At 37.0% G+C, this 17,491-nt stretch overlaps 2 protein-coding genes across 2 annotated transcripts in view; one reads left to right on the forward strand and one right to left on the reverse strand.

The window, feature by feature from the left end:
- GIGYF2 (GRB10 interacting GYF protein 2) overlaps window positions 1-17,491 on the forward strand; it is a 151,544-nt gene that overhangs the window by 64,562 nt on the left and 69,491 nt on the right.
- Window positions 5,240-14,806, reverse strand: KCNJ13 (potassium inwardly rectifying channel subfamily J member 13). Its single transcript, XM_047721380.1, has 3 exons — window positions 14,684-14,806; window positions 8,245-8,720; window positions 5,240-6,444 (listed from the first exon to the last, which is right to left on the reverse strand). The coding sequence occupies exons 2-3, from the start codon at window positions 8,702-8,704 to the stop codon at window positions 5,822-5,824; spliced, it is 1,083 nt and encodes a 360-aa protein (XP_047577336.1). The 5' UTR covers window positions 8,705-8,720; window positions 14,684-14,806; the 3' UTR covers window positions 5,240-5,821.

Genomic DNA, 17,491 nt, shown 5'->3' on the forward strand with positions numbered 1-17,491 from the left:
CAAAGGCAGAGGCTCAACTGACTGAGCCACCTAGGTAGGCATCCCAGTTACTTTCGTTTTTTATTCATCTGATTTTTTTTTTAAATGTATAATCTTTTTGTCTTTTTTTCTTGTTTTGAGATGAGAGCAGTCAAAATAAATTATAGTTAAAGTAGCCGCTGACTTAAAAGATGCATAGTAAGAGAACATGATTTCAGTGATTGTGGTTTATGTTAAAGAATTAAAGAATCTAAAGGTTAAGACGGGCTTTCTGACTGATTAAAGGTACTACCTTCCAAACTGCCAGTAGGTGTTAATGTCTGAGAGGAAAAAAAATGCTGATTCACAGTAATGTTGGAGTTATAAAAACCACATGCAAGTTCCAAATTCCCAGAAGTACCAGAAAAGTTCTCTAGAGCATGATTACATCTGACAAGAATAAACATTTCTCAAAAATGTGTTAAGTATGTAAATATCACAGAGTGATTTGTGAATTTTTTTAACACTAGTAATTAAAAGTCAAATTTACATTACTGTTTTCATATCAAATTCATTTTAGCATATCAGTAGTTTAAATTCCTCATTAACCTGGCGTCGGGAATGGTTAGTTGTATTTATATTGAGTGTAGCACGAAATTTAGAAGTCTGGGTAGATAACTTACTGTTAGTTGAATGGCTTTACTTGTATTGTAGACTATTGGATAAATATTATTTTGGGACGGTTTTTAGGACTTCTGCTCCATCCATGTCTGATACAGTACTTTTGCCAGTGAATAGGAGAGATAATGAGGGGTTGTTTAAAGAGTATAGGGTTTCAGGTCAGAAGATCACCAGTAATCTAAGTTCTCAGATATTCAGTAGTCTCATAATAAATGGAGGTAAGAATGCCTTACAGAATTTTTAGGATTAAGTAAGAGTGTATGGACTCCTCTTTATTTGTTCAACAGTTACTGAATTCCTATTCCTGTGATAGGCTTTGTGCTAGGTGCTATATAAATATTCCTTTTCTTTAGATGACAATGTTGGTGTGTGATCAGATTTTCAAATCATTCGGTATTTAGAGGGTTAGCTGTAGAGTGGCACAAGTAGCACTTGAGATCAGAATTAAGATGGAACAAGAGATCAGGTCTAATCAAATGGAAGTTTAGGGGCGCCTGGGTGGCTCAGTGGGTTAAAGCCTCTGCCTTCGGCTCGGGTCATGGTCCCAGGGTCCTGGGATTGAGCACCGCATTGGGCTCTCTGCTCAGCGCTGAGCCTGCTTCCCTTCCTCTCTCTCTGCCTGCCTCTCTGCGTACTTGTAATCTCCATCTGTCAAATAAATAAATAAAATATTTAAAAAACCCCACAAAACAGATGGAAGTTTAACAGCAGAAAATGGCAAGCAGTTCTTGCATAAACTCTAGAAATGAAGACATGGAGTAATGGTGTCATAGCATCCTGCTGGCGAAAGGCACAGCCTTCTCAGCTGACTATGGGCTTAGTGTTAAACCAGCAGCAGGATGGTGCCGAGCGCAGCATTTACTAGGACTGAAGTGTCCTCGTGAGGCAGGCGCTAGGGACGCCTGCTGTCTTTTATGTTGACACAGGACAGCTTAAGTATTGTGTGCAGTACTGGGGCCACACCTGGAAGGGATCCATATGTTGGAGTAGGATGTTTGGCACATTTGACCTCCTGTGATGGGGGATGCATGAAGGAAGGGGGGGGGGCTGTTTATACAGCAGACAAGACTATGGGCAGGACGGGGTGGGGAGGAGGGTTTTTAGGGCTACTCTCTGCAAATATTTACTTAACAATCATAAAAGAGGAATTAAACTTGATCTGTATGAATATAAAGGGCAGGTTTAAGGAGGCAGAAACTTGACACAATCTTAAGGTCTGATAGAGTTGTCTGAAAATGAATTGCCTGGGAAAGCAGTGTTTTCCCTGTTAAGACAATAGCTTGATTTTAACTGTTTGACACATTGTCATACTTTGGTGGTTTGGATAGAGTATAAAGTTCCTTTTTCTTCGTTATTTTAACTATATTTATTCAGTCTGGGTTATTTCCCCAACCACTCTATTAAAAATACAGGTTTTTTTCCTTTCCCTCTGTAGGTGTATCTTTTATTTTATTTTATTTTAAATTTTTTTTAAAGATTTTATTTATTTATTTGACAGAGAGAGATCACAAGCAGGCAGAGAGGCAGGCAGAGAGAGAGGAGGAAGCAGGCTCCCTGCTGAGCAGAGAGCCCGATGCGGGGCTCGATCCCAGGACCCTGAGATCATGACCTGAGCCGAAGGCAGCGGCTTAATCCACTGAGCCACCCAGGCACCCCTGTAGGTGTATCTTTTAAAAGATGAGTTCCATAAAGCCAAGTTGATGTGAAGTGGTTAAGAATATAAAGAAAGTTTTTCTTACTAAAATATCAGGGCGAGTTTCACATACATATATTCAAATAAAGCATAGTTGGATTTTATTGAATGTTTTTTGACAAGATGCTCACTTCAAGTTGTATTAACTGTGCTGATAATTCTGAGACTTTCTTTTTCTTTTATTATATTATTTATATGTAATATAATAATTATATATTATATTATTATTTTATTTTATTATATGGAAAATATTTATAGATTAAAGAAATCTCATAATTGTATTGTGCACTCTTCAAGAATGGCAGTACTAAAGTAATTTGTTGGGACAGGGTGATATATTGGTCAGTTGTGAGATGTGCTATGACATCAAATTAAGATAATTTAAGTATTAAATGTTCCAGAATACTAAACTTTCCAGAATGACTTGTTGGTTTTAAAATTAGAGATGATTCATATCATATATTTGCTTTTTATTTGGAGAGAAATGGGTGTGTTTACAGACATCTGGGCAAGAATCTTGCATATTTTCTGTGAACACAGTAAGGGAGAATGTGGAGGTGGAGAAGGCCTATAACCTTGGAATTATAATTGCTATTCAGTAGGAATTGATTGCTGGGGAGGGAGACATCAGTTCTGGTGATAATCTTGTAGTATGATTCTGTGAGGATGAAATTGGAAGATCATTAAGAAATAAAAATTGATCTAGTTGATACCAGTAGGTTCAGCCCAATGTGATACCAATTAGTGCATTTTGGTGTGAAATTCTTTAAAGTAGACACAGCAGCTTTTGGTTATAAGGCTGCTGTTAGCAGTAGGTATTATAGGCTTATACGAGCATAGATCTAGGCCTTATGATTTTTAGTAATTACTTGTCTAGTTTGTTGGGATTGTCATGCTATCTATATTGGTTTCCTGAAGCACCCCTTTTTTTTTTTAAGATTTTATTTATTTATTTGACAGAGAGAGAGAGAGAGATCCCAAGTAGGTAGAGAGGCAGGCAGAGAGAGAGAGAGAGAGAGAGAGAAGGAAGCAGGCTCCCTGCTGAGCAGAGAGCCCGATGCGGGACTCTATCCCAGGACCCTGAGATCATGACCTGAGCTGAAGTCAGAGGCTTAACCCACTAAGCCACCCAGGCGCCCTCCTAAAGCACTTGTAAAGTTAATTCCAACGTGGTCTTCCTAGTCATGTGTCCAAGATAGCGTCACTGGGCTCCGAGGTTAGGGAGCTAGAGAACCAGGAGTTAGAGCTGCTGTTCCCACCTCCCAGTACTTACCCCTCTTTGTGTTTGCACTCCCTTCTCCTGAAAGGATAGTGATATCTTAGCAGAAAACTTAATCCTTAATGTAGAAACTGTGATTCTCTGAAGTAAGTGAAAGAATCATGAACAGTGCTTTCAAAAGCTTTCAACTACCTAGACAGAAGTTTTTTATTGCATTTCTTAGTTGTCTACTTGTGAAAAACATTTATTAAGTAGCATTAGTATATCAACAGAGTTGTTTTGGGTGTGTGTAGAGAAGTCACATCTAATTTTCAGGTGCAGAGCTTATATATACATAGTGTACTTTGGGAGTTCTGTGACTTGGATGGGGAACATGCTGGGTCTGTGGGGAGACTTTTCCTGGATCTGCTCACTTCCCTCTGTTACTTTGAGCAGCTTCACTTAAGTAGTGGAGTTGTGATCTACATAAGTGATGTACAGCTCTTAGGAAAAAACATACCATGTAAATCTTTGATACTACTTTATTTTTACAGGTTAGATGAATCAGGTTCCTTTATTAGAGAAATAAGAATTTCTGCTGTCTGTATGTGTTAACGACAGTTCTGGGTTGGAAAAAAATTCTATTGGTCTGACTAGTGTTTAAGAATGCCTAAAGTTTCTAAACAGCAAAAGTTTATAATTACTAAGTTTCTGTGTCCTTGATTTTTGTTGTTGTTACTGCTCTTAGAGCACTCCAGAGTACTTTATTTTCTTTTCCTTTTCATCAAAGAGTAGAAAAATGTGACTTGCTGCTCTGTCCTACTCTTCACAACTGATTGCCTTTACTAGGCTCGTGTTTATTTCATGGGATGATTCCTGGCTAGATCGTTATTAATGGGGAGGGTTAAATCTTTCACTTTTCCTACTAAACCTGAATAAGGGGAATTCAGAAAAGAAGAGCAGCCATGAATCTACTTGAATTCTGAAAGGGTAAGCTTTTTTGGTTTTTGTTTACTTTGAGGACAATCTTTTTTTTTTTTTTAATCAAAATTAAAAGTATGCAGAGAATGGTTATAAATTAAACTGGAGGTAAGGGGAAGAGTTCATCTAACTACATGTAAAATAAAAATTGAAGCAGAGAGAGCATAATTTTCATGGAGTATTAGACTTGGTAAGAAGTAATAGAGTTTATCTATTCCAACCTCCTGCTGGTGAATAAACACTCATTTTGTGTTTGTAGAAAAAACTATTTGAAGTTGGAAACAGGAATTTGGGTTTGAAAATACTTTGTTGCCCAATTTTTTTGATTTATCTATCGGAGATGTTTTTCCTATTTGATATGTAACTAAACCTTTATAACTACAAAAACTTAAATATATTTGCATTTATGAGTTACTTAGGGTGTCATGTTTTTTTATACCATTGTATAGATCACAGGTAAGAAGGGAATGTTTTTACTTAGGTCAGAAGCCATTCAAATGAATTATTGATTATAATTTTTAAATCACTTTTTGATTTTTATGCAAGGTGGCTTTACAGTAGATAGAATTTTGCATCTCTTTACAAAAATACCACCTTATTGGTTTCATTCAGGCTGGATCTGTTACTTGATCTGATCAGTTTCTACCACAAATACATGAACATGTGCATGTGTTTGAGTATCATGCTGAAATGCTTTTAGAGCTATGTATAAATCTATACTTTGCTGGGGTTTTGTGTGTAAATTTTTGTCCTTAGATGTCAAAAAATTAAGGGGGTAATACTTACTTCCGTTTTGTAGTATGAAGAACCAGAGGAATGATCTTGTTGTCTTGAAAAAATAACAGTTTTAGAAGGATGTTCATTAAATATTGTGAAATCATCATTCTACCCAGGGAGCTAGGTTTAAGACTAGACTGCTGCTTCAACTTGCAGATGAAAATGAGAGATTTGTGGTTGATTTTAGAGTTTGGCTGTGTTAAACTTAATTGTCCTGTTTTACCTTCATTAGTGGTATCATACCACTTTATTATAAATCCACCAATATTTCTGTGTAAATATCTGTCATGTTGAGATGCATCGATTTCAGCAGATAACCACAGATACAAACTTGTAAGGTAGAATGTTATATTTCCAGAATGTGTATTGTTAGCTCAGCCATTTTTATGGGCACAGGCTTGATTACCATGATGTAATCGGAGAGATGTAATCAGCATTGAAAAAAGAGAAAACATGAGATATGAAGGAAAAGTAGCTGCATAACTGGCTGCGTATATTTAATACATTAAAAAATAAGGTGTAATGGAGACCTCTTATTCTGTCAGTCCTGTTTCCGAGATCTGAAAATTGTCCATGCTTTGTCCGTTGATACAGATGTCTAGGTCTGTCCTGTTTGGGCTCTTGGAGACTAGAGGAGTTGGAAGTTCAGGAACAGTCTTGTCAAAATTCTCCATCTTGATTTGATATTCACCTTTGGAACCCCGGGTCAACAGAGAGGCAAAACAGTGATGTAACATGATCTCGGAGGGTAGGTAGGACGTCCTCCTTTGGCATATTTCTCCTGTGCCTTCCTGCATTGCTGAGAGGAACACAACTAATTCGAAGTGGGGAGGACTTTCATGCTGGAGCAGAGTAGCCAGAGGACTTGATGGTATAATGGAGTGATAGTAGGTTAGTGGAAAGATAAAGAATGGACATTCCTCAGAACTGATGCCATCGAGATGGAAGTCCACACTGGTCTGGTTGAGTTCACCGTTTTCTCTTTCCTGATAGAGTACAGCTGAGACCCGGACACTGGTCAGAGGGCTAGGTCGAGTGTTGGCCACTTGGAAAATTAGATTAGGTTTGCCATCTATGTGAGCTACTACTGCTAAGTCTGTAAAGCGAATTGAGAAAGCTCGATTTTTTGGCCGGGCAATCTTCGCCACAAAGGCACCTAAATTAGAAATCATTGAATTTTTTTAGAATGAACACTTAAAATATGAATACCTTTTCTGAATGAGAAGGAGGTATCAAATAGTTATACATTTTTTGATGCCATGCCTTCCAAGTGAGTCAAGAATTGATGAACAAATTAATTTGGGTAGTCTCATTTGCCTGAAGAATTTTTCACAGTGTACATACATCCTAATTTAAAAGCTGTGATTTCAGAAGGGTTAAGCAGAATTCATTTTGTTACATAGAAGTGTAACTTCGTCTTCTCATTTCTTAAAAAGTGTAAGAATGGTCATTTATTACATTTCTGCCCCCACTTAAAAAAAAGTAACAGAAAATAAATGAAATTCATTTGTAATGAGATTGTTTCAAATTGAAGTAAAAATTAGATTCAGAATAGGATGATTTTGGGGTAGGGAGGGGACCAATAGAATGAGTGATACATTTTGAGCAGTTTTTTTAACTTTGAAACTTATATAACCTTCCCTCCCCTTTTTATTTTAGAAGGCTCTGGCTCTGTGGTGATTTCAGTGTACTTTTCAAAGTGCATCTTCTGTGTGCCCCCAAGCTGTGGGTCAGGATTTCTCCACTACTTTAGTGCCTCAGATCTTATTGGCAGGCTGGAAAGATCTGTGGACCTCTTCTCAGAATTATGCTTTAAATGCATAAACATAAAATACATACGAAGGTAGCAAAATATACTGAAATTGAGTTGAACATTTAAAAACTTAGAGTACTATATGTGCTTTTTTAATGCATTAAACAATAAAATATAGTGGCGGGTTTAATAGTGTACTTTTGAAGTACTGTAGTGGGATAGGAAAATATCCGTGATTTCTATTTGTATCAAAGTTACCAGTATTGCTGATACTATTGTTTTTTGTTATCTGTTTGTAATAGAAGGACATGACGATTTTCAGTTAGGGGCTAGTGACAAAAGATTCAAGTTTTTCCTAATTTCATGGATCCCCTTTTATCTAATGACTGACCTAGTTTAAGAATTCCTGTAGGGAAGTTAAGTGATTTGTTACAGATTATAGAGCCAGTTGGCAGCACACTGGACTTCATTCCAGATCGCTCTTCATCTGGCCCTTTACTTAACTTTTTCAGAATATTACTGTGCAGTGTGTTAAAGCCAGGTCTTCTTTTATATTTATTTTTTGATGTTTAAACTGTATATATATCACTTATAAAAGTGACACTAACCCTACTTTAATTAGAGGAAAGTCTAATGTGTTATCAGGGTTTATAAATAAGATTTCATAATCTTTGTAACCATATTTCCAGTAAGGATGTGTATACTTACTTGATCTCTAAATATAATGCTGACTATTGTGCTCTGGGATCACTGATGAAGAGTAAATGTTGAACAGATAAACTCAGAGGAGGATATTCTAACCCAGTAAAGGAAAAAAAAAATCAACATTTCTCTGTTAGGTAAAATGATTGTCAAAATATGCATTTAACATATTTATCCACTTATTTGACGAAGTATTTAGCTTCTCTGAAAAATGCCTTTTAGACCTCTTGTTAATATTTTTTGGTGTAAGATGTTGCTGCAAGTTAGTGTCATAATGGTCCTTTTTTTTCTTAAGGAGTTCCAACAGGTAAAATTTAAGTGTAGAGTCAGGTTTCTTAAAATGTCACCTCATTTGGCTCTAGACTTTTCTTTTTCAATCTTTGACATTACCTGCTAATAATGCAAATTAAATTATTCTACAACACGGTTGCTTATAACTGACGATCCCCTCCCCAAACCACTTGTAATTTTTTTTTTTTTTTAAAGAACAAAAACAATTACCTGTGATAAAAGCCTCTAGCATGAGGCCTAGGAGCATTTGTATGGCAAGTAAGGCGATTGCACTTGGACAGTCACCACTGGGGAACATGGTACCATAACCAATTGTGAGTTGTGTCTCCAGGGAAAAGGAGAATGCAGCTGTGAAACTGGTGATGTACTTCACACAGATAGTGTGGTTTTCAGGTGGGGCATCATGATCTAGTTCCAGATCACCATTCATCTCAGCTAGAACATACCAGAGCACTGCAAAGACAAGCCAATGAACAACAAAAGAAGCAGAAAAGACCAACATCATCCAGCGCCAGCGCATGTCCATTAGGATTCCCCAAGCATCTCGCAGATATGCAAGACCTCTTTGAGCACCATCCATTTGAAGTGTGCTATGGCCGTCCTTGGTGACCATCCTCCGGTAGCTCTGAGTTAGAAGAGGAGCAATAACTTTGCAGTTACTGCCATCCATTTCAGGCTGTAATTTTCTGAAACCAAGAATAAATTAGTAAGCTCTTAACTGTTTTACAGTTAATACTAATAAATTCTGAGACCTCATTCACTTTCTGCTCTTTTTGGAATGCTTCCCTGGCTACTGGGCAGACTTTCCCAGTCTGACAGCTCTCTCTCTTTTCTCTTCACGGAAGGGGGCATTTATTGACTAAGCCATTCAGTTGCTACCTAATCATGGCTTGCCTTAGGCTGTCTGTTATTGTTTCCTTGAATGACTGTTAAAATATTGTTTGGCATTTTAATATTTCCAAGTATATTTCAAAATCACTGAAAGTTGGTGTTATGGTTTGTGTCTCTTTGACATCCTTGTCTCTTTCTTGTGCAATTCCAGACATAAAGTATTTATTGGTTTGACTAAACATATTTGTGTAAATAACAATTTTTCATAATTAATAATTATGGATAATTCATGACTAAAAGAAATAAGTTAAACATATGTGCTCCTCTGTGTAAATAACTAGAAATCATTTGAAAATGTAGTGTTAAACTGCCTGCAGATGTTTTGAAGCTGAACTCTGCCCTAGGACAGGACTAAACTTTTAGAGATCCATAGTTTTTTTTTTTTTTTAAGATTTTATTTATTTATTTGACAGAGAGAGATCACAAGTAGATGGAGAGGCAGGCAGAGAGAGAGAGAGGGAAGCAGGATCTCTGCCGAGCAGAGAACCCGATGCGGGACTCGATCCCAGGACCCTGAGATCATGACCTGAGCCGAAGGCAGAGGCTTTAACCCACTGAGCCACCCAGGCGCCCAGAGATCCATAGTTCTAATGTATGCTTTTTAATTAGCCTATTCAAAGTTTTATGAATAGGCTTTGTTTTTGTCACTTTGCAGCCATTTTCATGGATTCTTTCCGTGTCTAATGGATTGCCATCCTCTGAATATTCTAGATTCTGATTAGATTGTGGGGTGAGGAGAAAATTATTTTCTTGGAAAAATCTGAGATTCTAGGTGGAGATTCCTGGGTAATACTAGGTTGGGGTTTTTTTTGTTTTTGTTTTTGTTTTTTTTTTAAGACTTTATTTATTTATTTGAGAGAGAGACAGCACAAGCTGGGACAGATTGGGGAGAAAGCAAGCAGACTCCCTGCTGAGCAGGGAGTCTGATGTGGGGCTTGATCCCAGGAGCCTGGGTTCATGACCTAAGTGGAAGGCAAATGCTTCACCGATTTAGCCACCCAGATGTCCCAATAATACTAATTTTGAGAGTAAGTAAGCCAGGAAAAAAAAGCTTCAAGTTTAATGAACTAAAATAACCATTAAGGCACCAAATGGCAATTTTTAAACATTTTTAAAGATTTTATTTATTCATTGGAGAGAGCAAGAGAGAGAGAGAGCACGTGCGTGCGTGTGCACACAAGAAGTGGGGAGGGGCAGAGGGAGAAACAAGCTCCCTGAGCCTGATCTGTGGCTTGATTCCAGGACTCTGGGATCATGACTTGAACCACCCAGGCATCCCCCAGATGGCAAGTTTGTTTGTTTGTTTAAGATTTTATTTATTTATTTGAGAAAGAGAGGGAGAGTGAGAAGAGAGCATGAGAGGGAAGAAGGTCAGAGGGAGAAGCAGACTCCCCATGGAGCTGGGAGCTCCATATGGGACTTGATCCTGGGACTCCAGGATCAAAACCCAGAGCTGAAGGCAGTCGCTTAACCAGCTGAGCCAACCAGGTGCCCCCAAATGGCAATTTTTTTTTTTTTAAAGATTTAGTTCATTTATTTGACAGAGAGATCACAAGGAGGCAGAGAGGTAGGCTGAGAGAGAGGGAGAAGCAGGCTCCCTGCTGAGCAGAGAGCCCGATGTGGGGCTCAATCCCAGGACCCTGAAATCATGACCTGAGCCAAAGGCAGAGGCTTAACCCACTGAGCCACCCAGGTACCCCCCCCATGGCAATTTTTAAAAGATAATTAATGTAATTAGTTTTTAGCTGTAAACAGTTAAACTATAAAACAGTAGGTATGCTTTTCTCTGTGTGTTGAGAAGAAGTCTAAGGTATGCTTTCTGTGTGTTGATTCTTGGCTTATATCAAAGCTGTCTTAAGACTTTTATGTGGAGCCTCACAGGAATAGAATGGGAGATGTAGCTATGCTTTCCCTTTCTTTTTGCCACAGGACAGTGCTAGGAATTTACATTTGACTCTGCCTAGCTGCTTTCCTCAAAAGTAGATGCTCTGGAGAGTTTTGTGTATTCTCTTCCTTACCTTTTGCATGACAATGGCACTTAAAGACTAGAGGCTTTTGGAGCAGCTTGCTGATTGGGCTTGCTAGGTCCTTCCCATTCTAGAGACTTTGGGGCTGTTGGCCTTCTTGTGATACTGGTATTGGACATTGGCCAGCTGGGTATATACTTTCCCTCCTCCCCTGAGGCTAATTTAACACGTATTGTGATATTAGAGACATTCTCTTGTATTTTCTTCAGATTGTATTACTCATGGAACACTGGGATAATGGTTAAAATTTATTTAGAGTAACCATAGAGATAACCATTTTATTTTCATATTATAAAGTTAAAGTCATTAATGCTTTATAATTCATTATTCTAACGAGTGGTCATTATCTTTTGTGTATTTTTTTTTCTCAGCACAGCTATTTAATGACTCATTTTGTTAGATTCTTAAGTGTTTTAGGAGACCTTATCTGTTGTTTTGAAAGTAAACAACAGCAATAATAAAATTTTCATAGGCACTGTGCTAGGTACCTTCTATATTGCATTATCTCTAATTCTTTGGTATCTCAGCAAGATAGATTTTTTTTAAAATATTTATTGAGAGAGGAGGAGAGTGGGGGGAGGGATAAAGGGAGATGGAGAGAGAATCCTCAAGCATACCCCACCCCCTCCCCTGCCATGGTTGTAGAGCCCCACACCAGAGGTGAATCTCAGTAGAGAGATCTCATCCTAAGATCATGACCTGAGCCAAAATCAAGATTCAGAAATCTAACTGACTGAGCTACCCAGGTGCCCCAGCAAGATAGACATTATTGTCCCATTTTCTAGATGATGTCACCAAGGATTAGAAACATACACTAGGCAGATGGGGGCCTTAGATTATTTGTATTATTATCCACATCTGGCTAACTTTACAGGTTAATTTTCTTACTACAAGAAGCTATTTAGAAAGTTTGGTGAAAAAATCTTTCCCAAGATGACTGGCATTGTATTCATAAGATAGTCTTTGATAGCCATGTTTTTACCACTGCTAGTAGTTGTTCTTCTGGTCCCCATAACTATCTCAGGTATCTGTCTTAAATCATTGTTAACCCCATACATGATTCTTAATGACAGTAATGATTAAAAATATTAGCCAGTATGTATTACTTATTATGTGGCAGGAATTATACCAATTACTTGTGTTAACTCATGTGAAGCCCATAGGCAATGCCTGGTGCAAAGTAACCTTTCAGTCTTGGTTGCTTTATTATTATTAATGTTCCTTAACTTCTGAAGTAGTAAGTACCGTTTTAATTCCCATTTTACAGATAAAGAAACTGAAGCATAGTGAGTTTCCTAGGATCCCAAAGGTAGTAAGTGTTAATGAATTCCATACCAAGTCCAGAGTTCAGAGTCAGTAATGTATTGCTTCAAAAATAGACATTTTGATCCTGGTTAGCCTTTGTGAATAATACTACATTCCATTTGACTAGTTAATTGTTTAAGAGTCATTACAGAATATTTGGTCTTTAGGAGTGTTTAGGTTTAGACCTGTGATTTGTAGATAAGAAATGTATTTTCAGTTAAAGAAGACATAAAATTTGAAGATCGGCACAACTACAATTATTACATAGTCTAATCTTTTGGATATTATAAACTAGTACAAATTAAAGCAAAATGTGGAGAGGAGACTTCTTACAAAGCATTTCCAAATTTGTATTTTGCCAGGTGAGAAAGTAATTTTTAGAATGTATCCTACTAATTTTATAAAAGAAAATGCATTTTGACACTTGAAGAAGATATAATAAGGATATAATAAGGAACGATAATAGCCTGCGTTCAAAAGATTGTAAACCACTGCACTGTCCTTTATGGTTTTTTTTTTTCTTCTTTTGAGGTGAAATTGGTATGTAACATTATATCAGTTTCACCTTTGTTGTTTGTTGCTTCCTGCCTGTGTGAAAATGCCCATCATTTACCTTGTACCCTAGTGCTTACTGCAATTAGGGAACCACTGTCCTGGTGAATGCTACTAATTGCTGATTGTTTCACGGTAGTTTTTTGTGGGAGGGAAAGCTCCGTGACTCTTAATTTTCAACCTACTTTATTAAGTTCTAAAACTCATTACTCAGGGAGATAGCCTTTCTGTGTATATTATAGCTAACAAAAGTATTATCATTTGGGCTTTTTGAGGATTATTACTTGTTACCTACAGCTTTGTAACAGTCACTCTAGGCTTCAACAATTTCTTTTTTTCTCTTGCAGCTAACTAAATACATGGAAAAGCCTGTGAACAGGAATGTCAAGGCTAATATCAAAACAGTGAAGCAATCTCCTTTTTATGTATATGCCAATCTTGTTTAGGTTGTGTGGTGGGGTGGAGTAGTTGAGAGATTAAGATTTTGATCTCCACTTAATGGATTACCCTGAATAAGTCCATCTTTGCATTCATGTAAGCGGTATGGGTTAGTAAATGAACATCACGTGGGGAATTCAGCCGACCCTGCTCTGGTTCTGTTGGTTCCACAGCCATGTCAGCTGGGCAAGCCACCCAATCTCCTTGGCCAGCCTTCTTATATTAAAAAAAGAGACGAAAGGGAATTAAATAACATGCTCTCTTAAAACTCTGTAAGTTTTAAAATTTATTTCCATTTCCCTCAACTGACAGAGGTCTTTTAGATGATTTTTTTTCTTTTTTCTCCTATGTCGTTTTACATCTGCTTGTATGGTATTTAAAAATTACATTATTGTTGCCTGATACATGTAGATTTTCTCTCCAAGTAATTTTCATATCTTTATAGGTGTACAAATACCCGTTGAATGTGTTTTTGTTTTGGTTTGTATTTATATGGTTCTCAAACTGATCCTAGTAGAAAATAAAATTGAAGCTTGGGAAGGTTTGTTTGTATCTCTGTGTGTGGGCTGTAAAGTATTTGCTCATTTACAGACTTTAGTGGAAAAAAATAATACTTTATAAAAATGATAGTTTGGCTGCTTCAGTGGCTGTGAAAATTAGGATTCATTTTACTCATTTGGTTTATAGCACTTAAAATTGCGTATTTTCTATTGCCATGTTGTAAGGTGGTATTGTAGTTCATATTAAACAGTTAAGATAATAGGCTAAAATACAGATGTTAAATGATCACAGTATTACTATGTATTTGCTTATAACTGGTGTAAAAACTGATTGTATAGAGTCTTAGAATCATCTCTCTTACCATCTATAATTGGGGCAAACTGAGTTCTAACTCTCTTATATAAGCTCAGAGATTCTTTTCTATTTTAATTTCTTTTAGCACTACTAATTTCGGTAGTAGTTCTGGCTTTAAAAAGACATTTAAAATTAAGTATTCATCACTTTTCATGGCTTAAAAATATTTTTGGCGGGGGGGCTCATTTGTTCTTGTACACTCATGTTGGTTTTTTTAATCCCTTCCAAAAGAAAGATATCTATATATATATTTAAAAGCCAAGGAAAGGGGATAAAAACAAAAAAGCCACTGAATTTTTTCTAGGGCCTTTCCTTTCTACTGATTTCCATATTATAATGTGGAATTAGTATTCATTTAATAAAACAGGAAAATTTCTAGTAATGCTCTCAAATGGGCTATTACTCCATTTTCAAAATTTAAGGAAAAAGCATAAAGTATCTTAATGTATGACTCTAGAGGTAATATCTTTGTTTTAAAAATATATTGGCGATGTCTGGCTCTGTCCCTATTTGCCACTCAATTTCTTTCTCTGTTCCCCTTAAGGAAAGAAATAAGAATGAATATTATTTCATGTACTCACCAGTTCTTTTGCTGGGTCAGCCTGTGTTTGCACAGGTAGGTCTTGAGGAAACTTGCAGAGTCTGTCTTTTTGATAAGGTAACTTTAATCTACAAGTCTAGCTTGTAGGTTCTCTTCTTGGACTGGGTTTACAGTTCACATTCCTCTGTTTATAATGTCGTGGGGGCTAGTTTCAGCTGAAGCTGATGTGATTGGTCACTTAGTCTGCAGGGGGGCCAATTAGCTCTGATCATGTGGAAAAGAATGCTGGTTTGTTAGAAGTCTTTCTTTACCCAACACAAACCTTAACAATTCTGGAGAAAGCCTCCAGAACTGACTTGGAGAAGGGGTGCATTTTTTCCCTCTAATCAGGACCGGTCTTTAGTAAGTTTGCATAATCTTACTTAAGAGTTTATTTGAAAGTTCAAAGGGATAAAATTCCCTGCAAGATTTCCTTTCAGCCGTCTTTCCTTATATAGCATGTTGAAGTGTGAGATACTGCCTTTACTATTCTTTTTTACATTTTTTTCTCCATTTCTTTGGGGAAGATTTCCTTGGGTGAGGACTTCTAGGCATGAATTAATTAATTGATTTTATTAGTTTTCTTTTCATATTCCACCTCACTAGAATGACTGCCACTAATTCTAGAACTGGTAATATATGTAATTTAGTTACCTGAATTTTGGGGAGGAGGGGTAAGGAGGCAGGCTTTTTTTTTTCTTTTAAAGGCTATGTGCAGAGATCTCAAGTAAGAATAAAAATTGTTTGTGCCTTGCACTTATCTTTGAAAAACACACATATATGAATAATTTTCTTAAGGCATGCTTTAGTAACGTTTAGGGGATGATTTCCTGAGAAGCATATGTTTATGTGCAGTAAGATGAAGTGTTCAGGGTACAGAAAATTTAACTTAACATCTAAATAGTGTTTAGCTAGAAAACGTCTGTGATTTATCTTGTAGCAACCTTGAAATGAGCTGTGGGATGGCTTTGTGTAATGCCTTTGCTGAGCAGTACTTTTCTCCACCTCCGTTAGTTGCTGATTTTAAAACTTTGATCAAATGTCACATGTAAGAGGATCTGAGAAACAAAGCTGTGATTGTTCAAAGTAAAATCATGGAAGAAGGCCTGCTGGGAAAATTATTAATGTAGACCAATATAATGCTACTTAGAAGGTGAAATCCGCCTTTGTAGATTCCTTCCCCTCCCCCACAATTAAGAAAAATATTAATTCCTTCTTTGTTTTATGAATGCCACACATCTTAGTACAAGTTCAGACATAACATTGGAAACTTTGACCTTCAGAACTAGAGAAGGTAAAAGCATAAAATAGGGACTTGTGATGTGATGCTTATTGCCTACACACACTGGTAGGGAATTACACTTTATATCAATTGACAGTTGATGGATTGCGGGGGTAAAAAAGCCAGAGCAAATACAGTGTGACACCGCCTTTAAGAAAGTATGGGAGTGTATTTGCCATGTGTCCTGCATCACCATTATAATTAGCCAAGATGGTGAAGGATTTTACCAAACTTAGAAGCCTCTTTCCATAATATACTCTGTTTCAGAATATGTTAAGGGAAGAATGATTTGGCAAAATGATTGTCAAGAAAGAAATGTCTTAAGGGAAGAAGGGTTCTGGTTTCTCGATTTCTACAATTTGAAAGTCTTGCTATGGTCTATAGACTGGTTCCTAGTTGCTAATTATATGGATATTGTAGACTGGTTTTAGAGTGTCCACTCAGGAGCATAGTACTCCCATTTTAATAGCCTGAGCAGTTCAGTTTCTTTCTGGTTGAAACCTCAACCAGGTTAGTTGAGATGGAACTGATATTGGCATAGATGGTATGTAAACTTCACCTTAAAATACATGGGCCCTTCTATCTAAACAGTTACTGATTTCAGTTGGAGATGGCTCTAAAACATTTCTTCTGTGAATGAACATAAATACTAGGTATCTGTTCTCTGATTTATTTTTTATTAAAAATTTTGATTAAGCAAGGTGCCAAGACTAGATACATTATTCTTTATTAAATTCAAATCTCTGTCCCTAAAGGTGTTTGATTTTCTCTCTGGCTAAAGTAATCTAGTATATAGTCTGTAACTATACCAATTTGTACTTGAGAATAACAAATGCTGTAGCTGGAGTGTAGTGTCGGGCTGTGGGCATGAATAATCTCCCAACTTTGCAACTTTAGCCCTGTCTCCTCTGCTCTTTCTTACATGGTGTACTTCGCTTTCTTTAGAAGGTGCCTAGTCCCTTTCCGATTCTGCATCAAGCCCATCTATTGATCATCTTCTTCCCCAGAGATCTGAGGCAGTGCCTGGGTGTATACCATCAGATGACTGTACATGAGGCTTGTAGGGTATGGGGTATATTCAAAGCGCAAGAGGTATTTTTTCAAGGAGATTTTGATACGCTGCAGCCCCTCCAGTGTGTCTCCCAGCCAGGAACTGTTGTGTTTTCGGGAACAATGTTAATGAGTGGAACAGTTTCTAACCTCTTAGGAATTAGGATGGGAAAAAAGTTACAAATCTCTGGATATAAGATTTAAACTTCTCCTTCCTAGCCATGGTGAGTTTTGTTTACAATTGATTATAGGGAAAGAAAGTAAATGTCAACACCTGGATGGGATTTCCTTTCACTACTTTCTCTGGTGTTAGAAAATATTTTTAGTGTTGATCAGAGACTATATATCTGAATAGAGAAATACAAAGTTTCTTCCTAGAAAAATTTGCACATAAACAAGCTTCAAAGTCTGTCCCATAATTCCACTTTTGCTTTTGGAGTTTGGGCACTTGTAAGTTCCAAGTCTCACAGCTGTAGA

The sequence above is a fragment of the Lutra lutra genome, chromosome 3 (assembly GCF_902655055.1).
Source record: "Lutra lutra chromosome 3, mLutLut1.2, whole genome shotgun sequence".
NCBI classification, from domain to species: domain Eukaryota; kingdom Metazoa; phylum Chordata; class Mammalia; order Carnivora; family Mustelidae; genus Lutra; species Lutra lutra.

Coding starts and splice junctions, on each gene's coding strand:
- KCNJ13 (XM_047721380.1), bottom strand. CDS start 8,704: ATGGATGGCAGTAACTGCAAAGTTATTGCTCCTCTTCTAACTCAGAGC. Junction 6,445..8,244: donor GCTAGAGGCTTTTATCACAG/GTAATTGTTTTT, acceptor TTTCTAATTTAG/GTGCCTTTGTGGCGAAGATT.